At 39.1% G+C, this 16509-nt stretch overlaps 1 protein-coding gene across 4 annotated transcripts; it reads left to right on the top strand.

The window, feature by feature from the left end:
* Positions 1-6271: 6271 nt before the first annotated feature.
* LOC149233265 (putative anthocyanidin reductase) lies at positions 6272-8305 on the top strand. Of its 4 annotated transcripts, XM_089376694.1 has the most exons (6): positions 6280-6590; positions 6685-6759; positions 7002-7171; positions 7252-7452; positions 7573-7946; positions 8025-8297. In XM_089376694.1, exons 1-6 carry the CDS (start codon positions 6449-6451, stop codon positions 8164-8166), a joined length of 1104 nt encoding a protein of 367 aa, XP_089232820.1. In that variant the 5' UTR covers positions 6280-6448; the 3' UTR covers positions 8167-8297. The 4 variants fall into 4 exon arrangements, with proteins under 4 accessions (XP_089232823.1, XP_089232822.1, XP_089232820.1 ...); XM_089376697.1 differs by lacking the exon at positions 7252-7452 and having other exon boundaries at positions 6272-6590; positions 8025-8305; XM_089376696.1 differs by lacking the exon at positions 8025-8297 and having other exon boundaries at positions 6278-6590; positions 7573-7950.
* Positions 8306-16509: the final 8204 nt, after the last annotated feature.

The raw sequence follows: 16509 nt of genomic DNA, 5'->3' as shown, positions 1-16509 counted from the left end.
AGCTTGATTTCTTTTATGGCAAGTGATGGGTGGTGGACTGTGGTGTTCTTGGGAGCTATTTGGTCATCACTTCTTTCTTTCCTATTTAAATGTTATGTGTTTAAAGATACCCTAGAGGTAGGGATGGAGGAGAAAAACACATATTGGGCTTTCAAGCGATCATGACCTCTCATAGACATAAATGTGAAATGTTTTTTCATGCAGAGTAGTGGACGACCATACAGTGTGCTTGGATGGTCGTGTACTCATTTTGTTCTGCTAAAGAAGTCACAGTGTTCAAGCTCACTTCGTATGTTGACTATTTTTCTTTTTGTTACAATTTATTGTCATCGCAATGTCTTGAAGGAAATGCCAACTATGGGAGAGAAGATTCCCATACTCAGATGTGAATGTGAATGACCTGGGTGCGAGGGAAGAAAATAAGACCTAGAATAGGCATGTTTCCAAATATTTATCAAAGACCTACAGGGGAATTTCCACCATTTTTTAGACCAATGGTTCAGTCTAAATGCAAAAACTGAACCAGCTTATAGAGACGAGGTTGAGCATAGCTACAAATTCCTAGAGTATCCTTTATGAAGGACATATTCTTCATGTTTATACATAGATGAAGGATTAGAGTATATCCACAAACTCTTCAATAATCTTCAATTTGAAGATGTGTGGAGGTGATATGGGTTCTAAGAACTAGGGACGATATGTCTCCTATGAGGAAGTGGCACATGGGGCTAGAGATACCAACAGATCTACTTCTTTCAAGGGTGTAACGTGAGGGAATTCAAACAACCCAAAATACCAAATTTAATTCAACCCTAGACCATTCATTGTATAACAAATGAAGCAAGCGGTAGCCTTGGAGGTGAATCATCTAAAGGTAAACTTGATTTTTTCTACTTTTTAATCCAAGGCTATTGTTTTTTGGTTCAATGGCTTTTGGCCTAGATCAAATAGTCTACATGAGTGGGTCTTTTCTTCCTAGACCCCGAATTGTGACATCTATTTCTGTTCGAAAGGATTTTTTTATTATTCAATGAGACACACAAAATGATTTAGAGAACGTCGTGACTAATGAACCCTGGTTTTGGGGTAGAGATGGACTCTTTATCACCACATGGTTCCCATAGTTTTATGCAAAAAACATGGTGATATCAATAATGTCAGTGTAGGTGAGACTACCAAATCTCCCCCTCCCATTTTGGCACCACAAAGTCCTAAAGGGAATTGGAAACACTCTAGGAATATAGAAAAACATAGATCTTAAAAATTAAAGAAAGGTTTAGTCCCCTTCAACAAAATATGTGAGACATCAACCTCAACAAAGGTCTACCTGATTGAATTCAAATGAAACATAAAAATGTATACTGGGCCCGAGTGTTAGACTGTGAGAATATGACATTCAGATGTTGGAAATGCTTCCAAATAGGGCATTTTCAAAAATAATGTCTAGAGGCAAAAAATATCCCAAGGAAGAAAAAGGGCCAAGTACATAAATGAAAAGGATGGTAGACCACAAACCCCCACTTGTTAGAAGAAGAGGAGGAGAAAACTATGCAGGTCACCCCATGTTAAGCAGAAGTGGCAGTACAGGCCTGGAATGGAGTCATTTTCCATGAGCAAAGTGACACTGAAATACAAGAAATCTAAGAGTGATATTAACGAAAATATGCTACTCTTTCAGACAAGGGGATAGGGAGGGTTCAAATAGAGCCCGCATCTCATAAAGCTTAGATTTAGACAAAGAAAATCTAACTCTGACTTCAACAAATGAATTGGCACTAGTCCAAGTTAATCCCAACCTATGGGGTTGGCAAAAGATCCATAAAAAAAGGCAAAATAGAGAAGCGATTATTATCACACTTAACTTCATTTTTTCTATGTATGAATATTATCTTCCCTTCTTAGTGCTAAGCCATTCGTTTTATATTATCTAAATTCAAAATTCTATGATCCATATTTTGAATGTTGAGAGATCTTTTGGTAAAAATGACATAGGAAACTTTTATTCGACATGTTTCAAATCATATAGTGTGGTTCATCTTAGGATAAGATGAAGAACCGAATCATAGAAGCAAATTCAATAGATGTAGAGAGATGTTTCTAGTTGTTAGAATATAACAACTAGTTTTGACTAAAGAATTATCATTCAAATTTTTAATGTAAATAAAGTAAGAGTTGGAAATTAGTTGTAAATAACCAGCCTAGATCCATCTTAACCCCAGATCTATCAAGCATTGAGAGGGATCAAATCTCTTGAGGTGAAAACCTCTTTTTTTACACAAAAATTGAGGAAAGGTTTGCACCTCGAGAGACTTGATCCCTCTTAGCACTTAATAGATATGAGGTTAAGATGGATCTAGGTTGGTTATATAATATCTATATTTTTATCTATGTGTATCTTTCTTATTCCCTCTCTCTATCTTAACCCCCAAACATACACACAGTCTGTCCATATCTACCTCTCTCTTTCTCTCCCTACCTCTTCCTCTCCCTTTCTCTCTCTTCCTCTTCTCTCCCTCTCTCTCTTCCCCTTCTCTCACTCTCACTCTCTCTCTCCTCTCTCTTCCTTCCCACTCTCCTCTCTCTTCCTTCCCACTCTCCTCTCTCCCTCACTCTCTCTCCATCTCTCCCTTGTCACTCCCTCTCCCTCTCCACCTTTCTTCCTATATGTATTTCTTCTTCTTTCCCTCTCTCTCTCCCTACAACTCCATCTCTCCCTCTCCCTCTCTCTCTCTCTCCCCTTCTCTCTCTTGAGTCCTTTCTCTCTCCCTTTATCACCCACCATGAATCTCTGTCTCTCTCTCTCCCCCTTCCTTTGTCTCTTCCTTCCTCTCTCTCCCCCATCACACACACACTCTCTTCTCCCTCTCTCTCAAACCTCCAACTCTGTCACTATTTCCCTCCCTCTCTCTCCACCCCCACTCTTAAATTTGATGCCATTGTATTGTGTTTAAGAAATTTTTAAGTGTCTAAATTAAAAAAAAAATCGATTGGTTGTAAAATATTAAACCTATATTTTGGATCAATCATGTCAAAGAAAATATAATACTAAAAAAGTTCAATGAATGATGCACTATCTTTCCTCTATTATTGTTAGTCACTTTACTTTCTATCATCGCTTGTATCCTTACTTAAGATGGATCTCTACTAGTTCTTAATAATATTATTTATATTATATACATTTCACGTATTTATCTATAAAAGTATTCTCATTTTACTTTTATTAAAACCTTGATCAAGTTTCTATGGGAATATTTTTAGTAGTTTTGGGGATAGAGAGTTTATATGTATCTCAAAAGTAATTATCATCTTTTTCCTTTTAGATTTAATTAAAAGAAATGGTATAAATTTAAATTAAAATAAAATATTTATAAAATATTTTGATTGTGAAACAAGTTATGGTTTTGGGCCATGTAGTATTGATAAGCCATGATTGGCTCATGGTATTGTAACAAATTCTATTCACAAGTTCATAAATGACAAACTGAGGGTGAATATCCATGCTTGAGAATCTATTCACAAGTTCATAAATGACAAACTGAGGGTGAATATCCATGCTTGAGAATCTTGTCATAGTGTTATTAAATATTTTTAGTGTGAAATAAGTTATGTTTTTGGCTTGTCATATTGATAAGCCATGGTATTGGCCCACGGTATTATAACAAAGGCTATTTAAAAGTTAATAATTTCCATGATAAAGTGAGGTTGAATATCTATGGTTAAGAATCTTGTCATATTGATATATATTATAAAATATTTTGATTGTGAAAGAAGTTAGGGTTTTTAGGCATGTCGTATTGATAAGCCATGGTATCGGCCCATGGTATGTAAAAAATCTTATTCACAAGTTAATAACAAAATCCAAATATAATATATTTAATTTTAGATGTGTACACTCATCCTGGAAAACACTTTTAACATTTTTTTTTAAGTCAACATTTAAAATTGTTTACATACTTACATTGCACCTACACATCTACCCTATCCTTGGTTGTAGAGCGCCACTTGGCCCAACGAATTAAATTAATTCTATTAGTATTATTATTTTAATCAAAATGGAGGTCCAATAATAATAAGGTCAAACTTAATTATTCTAAACAATAAAACTAATAAACAAAATAAAGAGTAATAAGAAAAAAAAAAAAAAAAAATCAAAAGGAAGGTGCTTATAGAAAAAACAAAAGAAAATTAAATAATAAGGTCAAATTTAGTTATTCCAAATAAAAAATAAAATTTGAATAGTAAATCAATAAATATGAAATAAAATAATACAAGAAATTCCGATTAAATATAAATAAATAAATATTATAAAAACTTAGGAAGACAAGGCAGGGATCCAACACCTCCTAATACTTCAACTATCACCTCTATTCAGATTGATAGGCCTCCTTTCAATTTCCAGTGCCTCCCTAAACTTACGGTGATGAAAATGAGCAATCATTGATATGCCTCCTTTCAATTTCCAATGCCTCCCTAAACTTAGGGTGATGAAAATGATAAATCCTTGCAATGACCCTCGCCTCTTCAATCCAGATGTGATGGAGGAGCTTGACCTTCCATGTTTGTTGCAACTTCGTACTCATGCATCCTCTGATTAACTGAGCGGCTAGTTTCACCAATGTACAGAGTCGTGCAAGAGCATGGGATGACATAAGCACCTTTTCCATCTTTAGGGTTCATAGGGTCCAATGATCTTAGGGAGCTTCAGATAGTGTTTAGGGGCCTAATTTTCGAAGGAACCTTATGCTTCTTCAGGATCATAGTAATCTTTCCCGTGGTTCCTTGGATAAACGGAAGCTAGTATGGAGTCCCACAAGAGCATGGGATGACATAAACACCTTTTCCATGTTTAGGGTTCATAGGGTCCACTAGAGAGCTTTTCTTTGGACAAATGGAAGCTAGTACGAGTCCTACAATAACATGGGATGACATAAACACCTTTTCCATATTTAGGGTTCATAGGGTTCACTGATCTTAGGGATGTTCAAATAGTGTTTAGGGGCCTAAATGTCGAAAGAACCTTATGCTTCTTTAGGATCATAGTAATCTTTCCCATGGTTCCTTAGATAAATAGAAGTTGTGCCCTTGAAAACCGATCTTTAAGATCTTTTTTAATCCTACCAACTTTTTGAGCCTTAAAAAAGGCTCTAAGACATTGACACCTACTATAACTACCATTCATATTAAAAACATGAAGGAGAAGAGCCTTTTAATATACTAAATGTAATTTTGTTATTTATTTCAAATGAAATAAAATTACTATATTTTCATATAATAATAATAATAATATTTTTTTTTGAAATAATAAAACAATTCATTTAGATATAATATTTTAATAATATGATAACATTTTTAATGTATTAATATAAATTAAATAAAAACATATTCAAACAAAAAAAATAGTAAAATTAATAAAATTGAAGACTACCCCATGACGTATATAAAATAACATATAATAAGTTAATGATTAATTTATTATTTTTGTTAATAATAATAATATCCAAGGTAGCCCCGGCCCGCATCGAAGTGACATAGGTGTGGGTTTGTTTTTTTCAATTCAACGAACACATATTGAAACCTGGTTTACTTTCGAGGTTAAAACCTCAGGAATGAATACTCACCTGTACCTCCCGCTCTTTATGTAGACGACCATATATCTCTCTCGCACTCAGAGAAACGTATGGCCTTTATTTCTCATCCCTGGTCTCTCTAATTTCACTGGAGGAACCAACAATCTCATCAAAGTGGAGGAACCAACAATCTCATCAAAGTGGCCGCTGCAGCTATCAGAGGCGAAGAAAGTCTACCAGCTATATATTAGGTATTTAATGTTTAAAGAGGAGCACTCAATTTAACCCGATAATACGAAAGTGGCCAATTTCGACATTAAATAATATTTGCCCACTCTCTGTTATCGGACTAAGTTGCGTGCTCCTCTTTCGACATTAAATACCCAATATATGACTGATTAGCTCTTTCCCAACCATTATCTGCGTGACGGGAGCTACAGGTTTCATTGCCTCCTGGTTGGTCAAGCGTCTACTCGATAAGGGCTACACTGTCCATGCTACAGTGCGCGATCCAGGTAATTTCAATCTCAGCCTCCTTTTATTCCAAAACTTGCCAACGTCAGCCACGCACTGAGTCACGTGCCGGCTACAGCGGCCTCCTTTTATTCCAAAACTTGCCAACGTCAGCCACGCACTGAGTCACGTGCAGGCTACAACGTCAGCCACGCACTCAGTCACGTGCCGGCTACAGCGGGTTCCGGTTTCAATTCAGACACAGGAAAGCAGAAAAGATTGGACTAATAATACAAACACATGAATCAGGCTTCTTCCAAACGAATATTTTATGTCCACCAATTTAATCTTCTGGGCTTTATAAACAAACACATCACGGCCTCTACTTCTCATCCTCTCTAACACTTTGAAGCAACAATCTCCCCAACATGGCCGCTGCAACCGTGAATGGTAAAGATTGTCCTGCAACGATCGTCTGCGTGACGGGAGCGACAGGTTTCATTGCCTCCTGGTTGGTCAAGCGTCTACTCGAGAAGGGCTACACTGTCCATGCTACAGTGCGCGATCCAGGTAATTTCAATCTCAGCCTCATTTTATTCCAAAACTTGCCTCTTTTATTCCAAAGCCTGTCAAGCATCTACTTTCTGCGTGACGGGAGCGACAGGTTTCATTGCCTCCTGGTTGGTCAAGCGTCTACTCGAGAAGGGCTACACTGTCCATGCTACAGTGCGCGACCGCGGTGATTACAATCTCAGCCTCTTTCAGTTGTTGGAATTTGGTCAAGCAAAATTCTGCTCACTTTTTCTGAATAGACATAAAACTGGTCAAAATTTCACTGAAATTCAGTCTCCTTCTATTGCTGTTTGAATTTGGTCCCGCACAATTCTGCTCAGTTTTTCAATCTTGTTTTGGTCCAAGATATATGTCAAAACTGTAAAGGGAAAAGGATTCTACCTTATTTCTACTATTGGGTGGCCACAGAAAACAAGGCAAAGGTTCAACATCTCCTAGAGATTCCAGGAGGTGGGGAGAAGCTCAAACTCTTCAGAGCGGATCTACTGGAAGAAGGCAGTTTCGATGCTGCCATCCATGGCTGTGATGGCGTTTTTCATGTGGCCAGTCCTATCGACTTTGCCCCTAAAGATCCCGAGGTAAGTAACTTCGCCGCTTCAATTTTACCAAAAGGCATGCCCCTATTGATATTTAGTAACATGAAATTGTTGTCGTGTAGAACGATGTGATAAAGCCGGCTGTTGAGGGAACGCTGAATGTTCTGAGGGCTTGCACAAAGGCCAACACTGTAAAGCGCGTGGTGGTTACATCTTCTGGGTCAACGCTTCTAGTCAACGAATTGAAGGAGCAGAGTGAGTTCATTGATGAAACCCATTGGACAGACGTGGATTTCTTGCGGGCTAAAAAGCCTCATTCCTGGGTATATTCATAACTACCTAGTTCCCATAAGGGCGGTGTGAAATTTTAAAGTATTACAAGATTTCGCAGGTATTGCTGACAAAATGAAGTGTGCGATAGCATTTAATGGTTAATTGTGCAGGCATATCCGGTTGCCAAGACGCTTGCAGAACAAGCAGCGCTGCAGTACGGGAAAGAAAATCCAGGGCTGGATGTGGTCACCATCAGCCCTGTGTTGGTGGGGGGACCTGCCATTACGCCGAACGTCCCCTTCTCAGTGGAGGTAACCCTTGCCCTCCTCACCGGCCACCAACAAAACATACAACTTTTCAAGCCTCTACAGATGATATACGGCGTTCGATTGGTACACGTGGAGGACGTATGCAGCGCTCATATTTTCTTGATGGAAAACCCCTCTGCACACGGCCGCTACATCTGCTGCCCTATTATCACCACCATGCCACAGCTGGCAGACTACTTATGCAAACGCTATCCGCAGTACAATGTGACAACCCAGTGAGTATGACTATCAGTAGAGTATGACACTTCTTTATTAGTATTTCTCTATAACTACTAATGGAATTGCTTTAACAGGTTTGAGGATATGCCACCGGTCCCGAAGGTATACCTTTCCTCGAAGAAATTGGTGGAGAGCGGTTTCTCCTTCAAATTTGGCATCGACCAGATTTTCGATGATGGTGTGGAATACCTGAGGGCGAAGGGATTGCTTCGTTAGTTAGGGAGGGGTTTGTTCTATCGTATTATATCAAGGGAATAATATGGCGGCACTCCTAAAATCAGAATGTTTACTTCAACTAGTGCAAACTTTTGAAATCACAGTTGATACTTTTCAATTTAATATAAATGGTTGTTTGGTCCATGCGAATTCATTTTAAAATAATGTTAAATCACATTTGATACCTTTTCAATTTAATATAAATGGTTGTTTGGTCCATGCGAATTCATTTTAAAATAATGTTAACATAATGTTTAGGTTGATTACGTGCGAATATGTTTGTTATAACATTTTGTCTTTTTTTTTTTTTTCAAAAGGTGGAAAATGTTATAACATTTTGTCTTTTTTTTTTTTTTCAAAAGGTGGAAAAACCTATCAAACTCAGTTTTGTCAAACCAACATTGAGGACAGCCATCTCTGGCTGCTATCCGCGAATGTTAATTTGACACATCACTGTTATCAAGGAAAACCACTCCACCTGAAATAACCCGCTGGTGGTCCGTAAGGGAGCATGCTATCACTCCTGCCAGATGCCTCTGGGTCTTGGGCCGTTAACCTGTTTCCTTAACCTGTTTCCGCCTTTTACACCCAATTAAATTTTATTTTATTTTTATTTATTTATTTTAAGTTTTTGGATTTTTTGGAGTTGGATTCTTATTTTTATTTATTTATTTTAAGTTTTTGGATTTTTTGGAGTTGGATTCTGTGGGTAAATTCCAGGTGAATCTGGATTTGTGTTATGTGCATTGGGTTTTTCACTGTATATATAGAACACCCTCAAAAACCTTTGGGCGCATATATTGTGTAGGGATTACCCATGAAACTTATAATTTCAATAAATTCTTGTTGGATTTTAGAGAAATTAGACTAGAAAAACCCACGAGAAAAGCTTCTAAAAAGTCGCACTAAACACAATTCGATTAAAATATAGCTAAATATCAATTTTTATGTGAAAAGAAAAACACTTTAATCCTTTTCCTCCAAATTTATATTTAAAAAAGGAGTTGTTTTTAGTGCCACTTGTGTTATTTAAACTGGTTTTTTGACTTTATATATGGATTAAACACCGTGAAAAACTCCTAGGGCACTTCCATTGGGCTGGAGCTAACCAGCCATATATTGGGTATTTAATACCCTCAGAGCAGCACTCAATTTAGCCCGATAACACGAGAGTCGACAAATATTATTTAATGTCGAATTTGCCCGCTCCAGTGTTATTGCGTTAAATCGTGTGATGCTCTGAAAGCATTAAAATACCCAATATATGGCTGGTTAGCTCTTTCCCTTCCATTGTGTAGGGGTTACCTATCAAGTGTCATGTATCCCACGGTAATTATTTTTGATAAGGTAACATTTACAGTTTTACAATAATAACATTCATAATTAACCAATAATCGTGTGCGGATATAATTAGCAGGTGTTTGACATACCCACCCGGTTGACTATGACCTGTAAAGGACTTCCCACAGTTAACAGTTTTATATGCATTTTACCTGCACCCTTTACATCAAGGCTCAAATTAAAAGCCCGGGTAATGACAATTCCAAAGGTTGTACCACGATCCAAAGGGTTGACATGTAATACTTTATCATTTAAATACTTCGGGTATCAGTACAGGGTTTTTATGAGGTTCAATACATAATGGGTTTTTGGGCGGCTATTCATATTACTTGAGCATTTACTGACCCGTCCCACCCCGGATACGTGGCGTGGGCAGCACCCAGCTGCCACCTCGGGATCCTTGGGCATCCACGACTATGAGGCAGCACCCAGCTGCTACCTCGGGATCCTTCGAGCATCGACGACTAGGAGACAGTTAGATGATCCAACGGTGAACAAGGTTGCTCGCCGACCTACTCTATCCTTGGCGCGGTATTGGGGTCTCATTCCTTCGCGGAGAGTTCTGGAACTTACTCTGCCCACCGCCTGGGTGGAGAGCTTGACCATCACGGTGCCAGAGATCGAATGTTGTGGACCTGCGCTCAAGTTTTCAACCTACTCCTACCACCAGATTTCATCACCAGGTAAACACCACCCAGTTTCATCCCTGTTCTATCATCTGATGTTTTCCTGTTATGGTTTTCACGAATACTCTTAATTGTACAGATAAAAATTTACAAGCCTAAGTAAAGGGTGTGGCTTGCACGCAGGTACCTTAGCGCTGGCTAGCTGGGTTGCAGGTGGCCTTGGACGGAGGAAAAGATGAGCTACTGGTCATTCAAAATTCCTCGGGTATGAAGATATTTCATTTGCCAGGATTTGGTATTTGTCTCTGTTTCTCGGCCTACAGGCCACCGTGCTTGACTGTAATTACAGCTTGTGAGAACACTTTTATATAGGTGTCCCTGCCTTGGGCCCTAATGGTATTATTTTCTTTTGAATAAAAATGTATGAGGCTCTGTCCCTTCCCCGGGCTACGCAGGTTGCTATTTACTGGACCTATACGAGTTGTTTTCATTTTCATTCGTGGCCTGGGCTTACTCTGCATTTTTCGTAGCCCAATTTTGTTTTTTGAATGAATAGTCATGTATGTTCTCTATTAATTGACTTCTAGGCTGGCTTTTGTACATGGAAATTTGGTTGGAATTTTAATATATAATATGTCTTATATATTCAGTTGTTTGCTCAAATTCTTGGCTCGAACTTCTTGTATATATATATATATGAGTTTCTTCTCTCAGAGTTATGATGTTGAATCAGTTGTTCTATGAATGGCTATAAATTTCCGTTTCTCGATGTTACATTTCAAGTATAAATTTATGTATCCCTTAAATGCTTACCCATATACATATTAAATTGTTGGTTAAAGGCTTCGCTCGACACATTGTTTTCACAGTTGAGTCTAGCTTACTCATTTTCTGTATATCGCTATTGAGTGTATCAACAATCCTCACTTACCTTGGACTTGTCCTTGTTTGAGGGTTTAAAGGCTAGACCCAAATCTTACTACACTCGTAGCCATATCCTGTCACAGTGCGGCTAGGACATGTTGGAATGTTAATTCCAACTGCAGGTTGCAAACACCGTGCAGGCGGACGTGGACAATACGACAGCACCCAAAACCGCCGGAGCAAAACCAAAAACCACCTTGAGGGATATCGGACCGCTTTTGGGTGAAAGTGGTTTCCGTATTTTTGAGCCCGATACAATATGGTGCAGACGCGTGGCTCTCCCCATACGTAAGCAAGTCTGACATTCTCGGGACATAAAGTTCTGCAGCAAACTGTCTCCCGATATCTCTGTCCGTCGTTCGATTGTCTCCAGCATTCTCGTCCGTTGATTGTGTAAAGCTGCATACAAACCAACATTAAAACATTGCGTGGAGTAAAAGCTTTTGGGTTGACCGCCGAAAAGAAATTTAATGAATTAATTTTTGTTCGTAGATAGTAGGTGAGATGTCTCAGTTTTAATTGCACGAACGTATGGTGAATTTAAAAGAAAGGTATGGTCACTTTGTAATATCATATACGCAATGTAATATCCAAAGAATTGGAGCTTGTGCGTTATTGTAAAAATAAATAGTTTTATTTTGTAGTTAGTTTATTATGTATGGTGTAAGAGAGTTAAAAAAATATGAACGCACAACAGTGCGAAAAAGAGAACAGGGGAGGGCTGTAAAGTTGTGTTGACCATTGCGTGAAATGAGCTCGCGGCAGCAGGAAAGAAGAGGGGGAGCAGCATAGAATTTTTATTATGTGTTGGCCATCCTAAAAGGAAGGAGCAGCGAAAAAAAACCATGTATTAATGCACAGCAGTGCATAAAGAAAAATTGTGGAGCGCATGTATTTTTTTGAGTTGACATTGTGTTGTGTGAAAGTGAAATGTATGCACAGCAGTGCAACGTAAAACAACCAGGTTGAAATGTAAGTTTATTTTTGTTCAAACGAAGTGGAGCACATAATATTTCTGAGGAAGCATATGTAAATTTTTGTTGTTTTACAGCTGTGTGTAAAAACAATTTTACACCAGTAAATGTAAAAGGGGTCTTACAGCAGTAAACCCAGCACAGTAAATTCTCAGGAGGAGACAGAGTAGTTTTTATTGGTTGAAATATTTTGGTGAATCCCTCTCAGCAAAGAGGATGAATATGTATTTGGCATTTTGTTTTAAATGAATATCAATCATTTTATGGCTATGTAATACTCTGTTATGAGATTTTATTTTAAAGCTTCCCTATGCACAAAAAGATCCTGAGGAAGAGAACAGAGCATTGCCTCTATGTGTTCAGTTTTATTTGTGTGTTTTTGGGATTTTGCCAGAAAAATCCCCAACAGGACACAACCCCATCCCTTGGCTTCAACCTGGACCTGCATCTCAGGGAGGTATTTACGGAGTAACCCTCTGGACTAGTATTTTCTGAGTTTGTTGTCAGGGATTATCCCGGGTATGGAAAACTGTTACCCGTTGTCTTATTTTTTTAGCAGGGATTGTTTAACCGACGTTGTTTTTCATCCATGGTTTTTACACAGTCAGTACACACAAATCTTCAAATCGACCCACACACAAGATTTCAGAGTTCAGGTTATCAAACCAAGGTTGTCCCACTAAGGAAACTAACCGGTCCTTTCCTTTGAACACACAGGCGCTTAACGCATACGGCCCATGACCCGAGTTACAACTTCCTACAGACCCCATTATTTCTGCTAGGCGTTACTCTAAGCCTTGCTTGAGTTTGTGTGCTAAGGGTTTTAACCGAAAGATGACACAGTTTCCCCTCCCTGTACTATTGTCATTCCATATTTATGAACAGTTCAACCACAGTGGATGATTATGTCCGTTCTGTAGTATCCATAGTACTACCTATCCCCAGGAAGGTTCCAGGATTCACCACCACTATCTGTTTTTTGTTTTTTTTTTTTAAGATTAATAAATAAATAGCAAGAGAGAATCATTTCGTTTATATAAGGAGAAACAATTAAGAAGTAACAGGGAAATACATCCTATCAGTCAACACCTCTGTGGTAATTATAGCAGGTTCTGACCTTTTCTACAGTAATGCTTTTCCTACTCAGTACGTTTACCTTCATTCAACATTCCTGCAGAGTTGCTTACAACTATTTACTCACTTACCTGAACTGGTGAAACTTACAAATACTCCAGAAGATGAGCCTCCACCGCTTTCCTGCTTCCAGTATGCCACCCAACCTTGAGATTCGTCCTCCGGGACTAGAATCTCCCCCCTAGCTCTCTTGCCGGGCCACTACCCTCAGCAAGTCACTGCACCTTCGTGCTGGCTATCTGGTCCTCACCAGACTTAGCCTTTTTCTTTTGTGTATTTTTTCCCCCCTCCTGCCTGTCCCCACAACGCAGAAAAAAAAAAAAAAAAAAAAAAAAAAACCCTTTTTCCTGCTTCCTTTCCTCCGGAGAAACTCCCCTTCGGAAAACAATTAGGGTATTTTGGAATACACACAACAACCACCTTCTTGGTAGTTGCTAGCTTTTCAAGAAACACTTTTTTTTTAAATAAACACAGGGAATATTATTAAATCCAAACTGATAGTAACAGTCAATTCAGTTTACCATTTACTGTAGTAAAATAAAATATTTACATTTAACCTGGGGCATCACATCTCCCCCCCTGAAATTAGACATCGTCCCGATGTCTTTCGGCAGTGAATAGCCCTGGATAAGCCTTTTTCATCAGTTCCTCGTCTTCGCAAGTGGCCTTGTCAGGTCCAAAGTGCTGCCACTGCACTTTAACTTGGGTAATAGCTCGCTTCCGCAACGTTACTTCTCTCCGGTCGAGGATGTTCAACGGTTCGACCAAGACCTCTCCTTCTGGTTCGACCTGCAGCATGCAACATCCCAAGTCAGTTTTCTTTTAAACAAGAAGTATTAGGATTAGTTAATCAGCGACCACTTCTTACCTGTATATCCTGCCATTTGATTATATGTTTGGGGTCATAAACGTATTTCTTTAACAAGGAAACATGAAAAATGTTGTGGACCCGTATGTGGCTAGGCAGGGCAAGCTAGTAAGCAACCGACCCAACTCTTGCTAAGACTTGAAAGGGTCCACAAAATCGGGGTGCTAACTTGGCACACCCACTCCACTGTAACGTGCTTCTCTTTGCCCGAATTCTCACATATACATGGTCACCGACTTGATATTCCTTAAACTTTCTCTTTCGGTCCGCAAAACTTTTTTGTCTATCCTGGGCTGCCTTTAAATTGACTCTCACTTCCTTAACCGTTTCCTCCATTTCCTTAAGCATGTTGGGTCCCAGAATTAATTGGTCTTCTGGCCCACCCCAGCTTGCGGGTGTACGACATTTCCGCCCATACAATACCTCAAATGGGCTCATTTGTAAGGATGTATGGTAGCTATTATTATATGCGAATTCAACTAGGTGCAGATAGTCCTCCCACTTGGTTGGTTGTCGCATAACATAGGCTCGTAACATGTCTTCTACCACTTGGTTCACCCGTTCAGTTTGCCCGTCAATTTGAGGGTGATAGGCTGTGCTGAAATTCAGCTGAGTTCCTAATTCCCCGAACAATGTCCTCCAAAAGGCCGAAGTAAACTTCACATCCCGGTCTGAGATTATGGTTTTAGGTAACCCATGCAGCTTAAATATATTCTGCATAAAGATATGAGCAATTTGTACAGCTTTATAGGTTGATTGCACGGGTATAAAATGTGCCGATTTACTTAGCTTGTCCACCACCACCATGATGGAATCATTATTTTTCCTTGTTTTTGGAAAACCCGTTATGAAATCCATGGAGATGGTCTCCCATTTCCATTCTGGAATGGGTAACGGTTGCAGTAATCCCGCAGGGTGTTGATGCTCTGCCTTAATCTGCTAGCATTCCAAGCAACGAACCAGGTATTCAACTACATCTCTCTTCATACCTGGCCAATAGTACTCCTTTCGTAGGGAAGTAATCATTTTCTGATATCCTGGGTGACCGATATAGTGGCTTTTATGAAATTCATCCAGTAGTAAGTTTTTAATGCTGTTTTGATTGGGTACATACAACCTTTTTTTGTAACACAGCAGTCCAGTATCATTTACTGAGTAACTTGACTGATTTCCTTGGCTGGTCAGCTGTTGTACCTGCTGTTTAATTTGCTGATATACCAAATCATGTTCTGTTGCCTTTTTAATTGTTTCTTCAAAAGGGATTTTCCATTCACTACAGGAAATTTTGTATAAACACTGTAATTTCCGACTTAACGCGTCTGCCACCTGATTCTCCTCCCCTTTCAAATGTTTGATCTCAAAATCAAAACTACTTAGAAAATCCACCCACTGTGCTTGCTTAGCGTTTAAGGTGGGCTGGCTGAAATAGTTGGTTAAACTGTGGTGGTCTATCAAGAGTAAGAATTTTCTGCCCATAAGGTAATGTCACCACATTTTTAAGGCGTGAATAACGACTGCCAATTCTAGATCATAAGCAAAATATTTCTGCTCATGTTCTTTCAATTTCCTAGACTCATAGGCGATCACCTTCCCTTCCTGCATCAGCACGCCTCCTACACCTTCTTTGCTTGCATCCATGCACACCACATATTCCTTATTGGGGTCAGCTATATTCAGAATGGGTGCAGTGGTGAGTAGATGCTTAAGCTTCTCAAAACCTTTTTGACATTCTGGGGTCCACCGAAAAGCTCTTCCTTTTTTCTACAAGGAGGTGATAGGGTAGGCTACTCTAGAAAACCCTTCTACAAATCGTCGGTAATATCTAGCTAATCCCATGAAAGATCGGATGTCTACCACATCCCTGGGTACAGGCCATTCCATGATGGTCTTTATCTTCTCCAGGTCCACTACAATTCCTACTAAATTTGGCATATAGTTGGTGTTCGCGGAGGGTTTGCAGCACTAGCGTGAGGTGCTCCTTATGTTCCTCCATCGTGCGAGAATATATTAGTATATCATCAATAAAGATCAGTACAAATCTGTCCAAATATTAATGAGATATGTTGTTCATTAGGCACATAAAGGTTGCCGGGGCATTAGTTAACCCAAAGGGTAACACCACAAATTCGTAATGCCCATACCTGGTTCTAAAGGCAGTCTTAGCTATGTCTTCCTCCTTGATCCGAATTTGATGATAACCAGATCGCAGATCGATTTTGGAAAATATTGTTGCCCCCTTAACTTGATCAAAAATTTCGTCGCCGGGGTAAGGGATACTTGTTCTTGATGGTTAACTTATTCAACTGATGGTAATCTATGCACATTCGAAGGGTGTCGTCATTTTTCTTGACAAACAATACCGGTGCTCCCCACAGGGACACACTGGGACGAATGTAATTTTTGTCCAGCAGTTCCTGTAACTGCATTTTTAACTCTGTCAGCTCGGGTGTACTCATTCGATAGGGGGTGCGGGATA

This window comes from Pinus tabuliformis, chromosome J, assembly GCF_031772625.1.
Source record: "Pinus tabuliformis cultivar Carrire ecotype Pingquan chromosome J, CPIR1, whole genome shotgun sequence".
In the NCBI taxonomy this organism is placed as follows: Eukaryota; Viridiplantae; Streptophyta; class Pinopsida; order Pinales; family Pinaceae; genus Pinus; species Pinus tabuliformis.
This window is presented reverse-complemented; position numbering and strand designations above follow the sequence as displayed.

What these genes read in the sequence shown, in the direction of transcription:
- LOC149233265 (XM_089376694.1), top strand. Translation starts at nt 6,449, where the DNA reads ATGGCCGCTGCAACCGTGAATGGTAAAGATTGTCCTGCAACGATCGTC. An exon ending in TGCTACAGTGCGCGACCGCG is followed by an intron (nt 6,760 to 7,001) that starts GTGATTACAATC and finishes GGGTGGCCACAG; the next exon opens with AAAACAAGGCAAAGGTTCAA. An exon ending in CTAAAAAGCCTCATTCCTGG is followed by an intron (nt 7,453 to 7,572) that starts GTATATTCATAA and finishes TTAATTGTGCAG; the next exon opens with GCATATCCGGTTGCCAAGAC.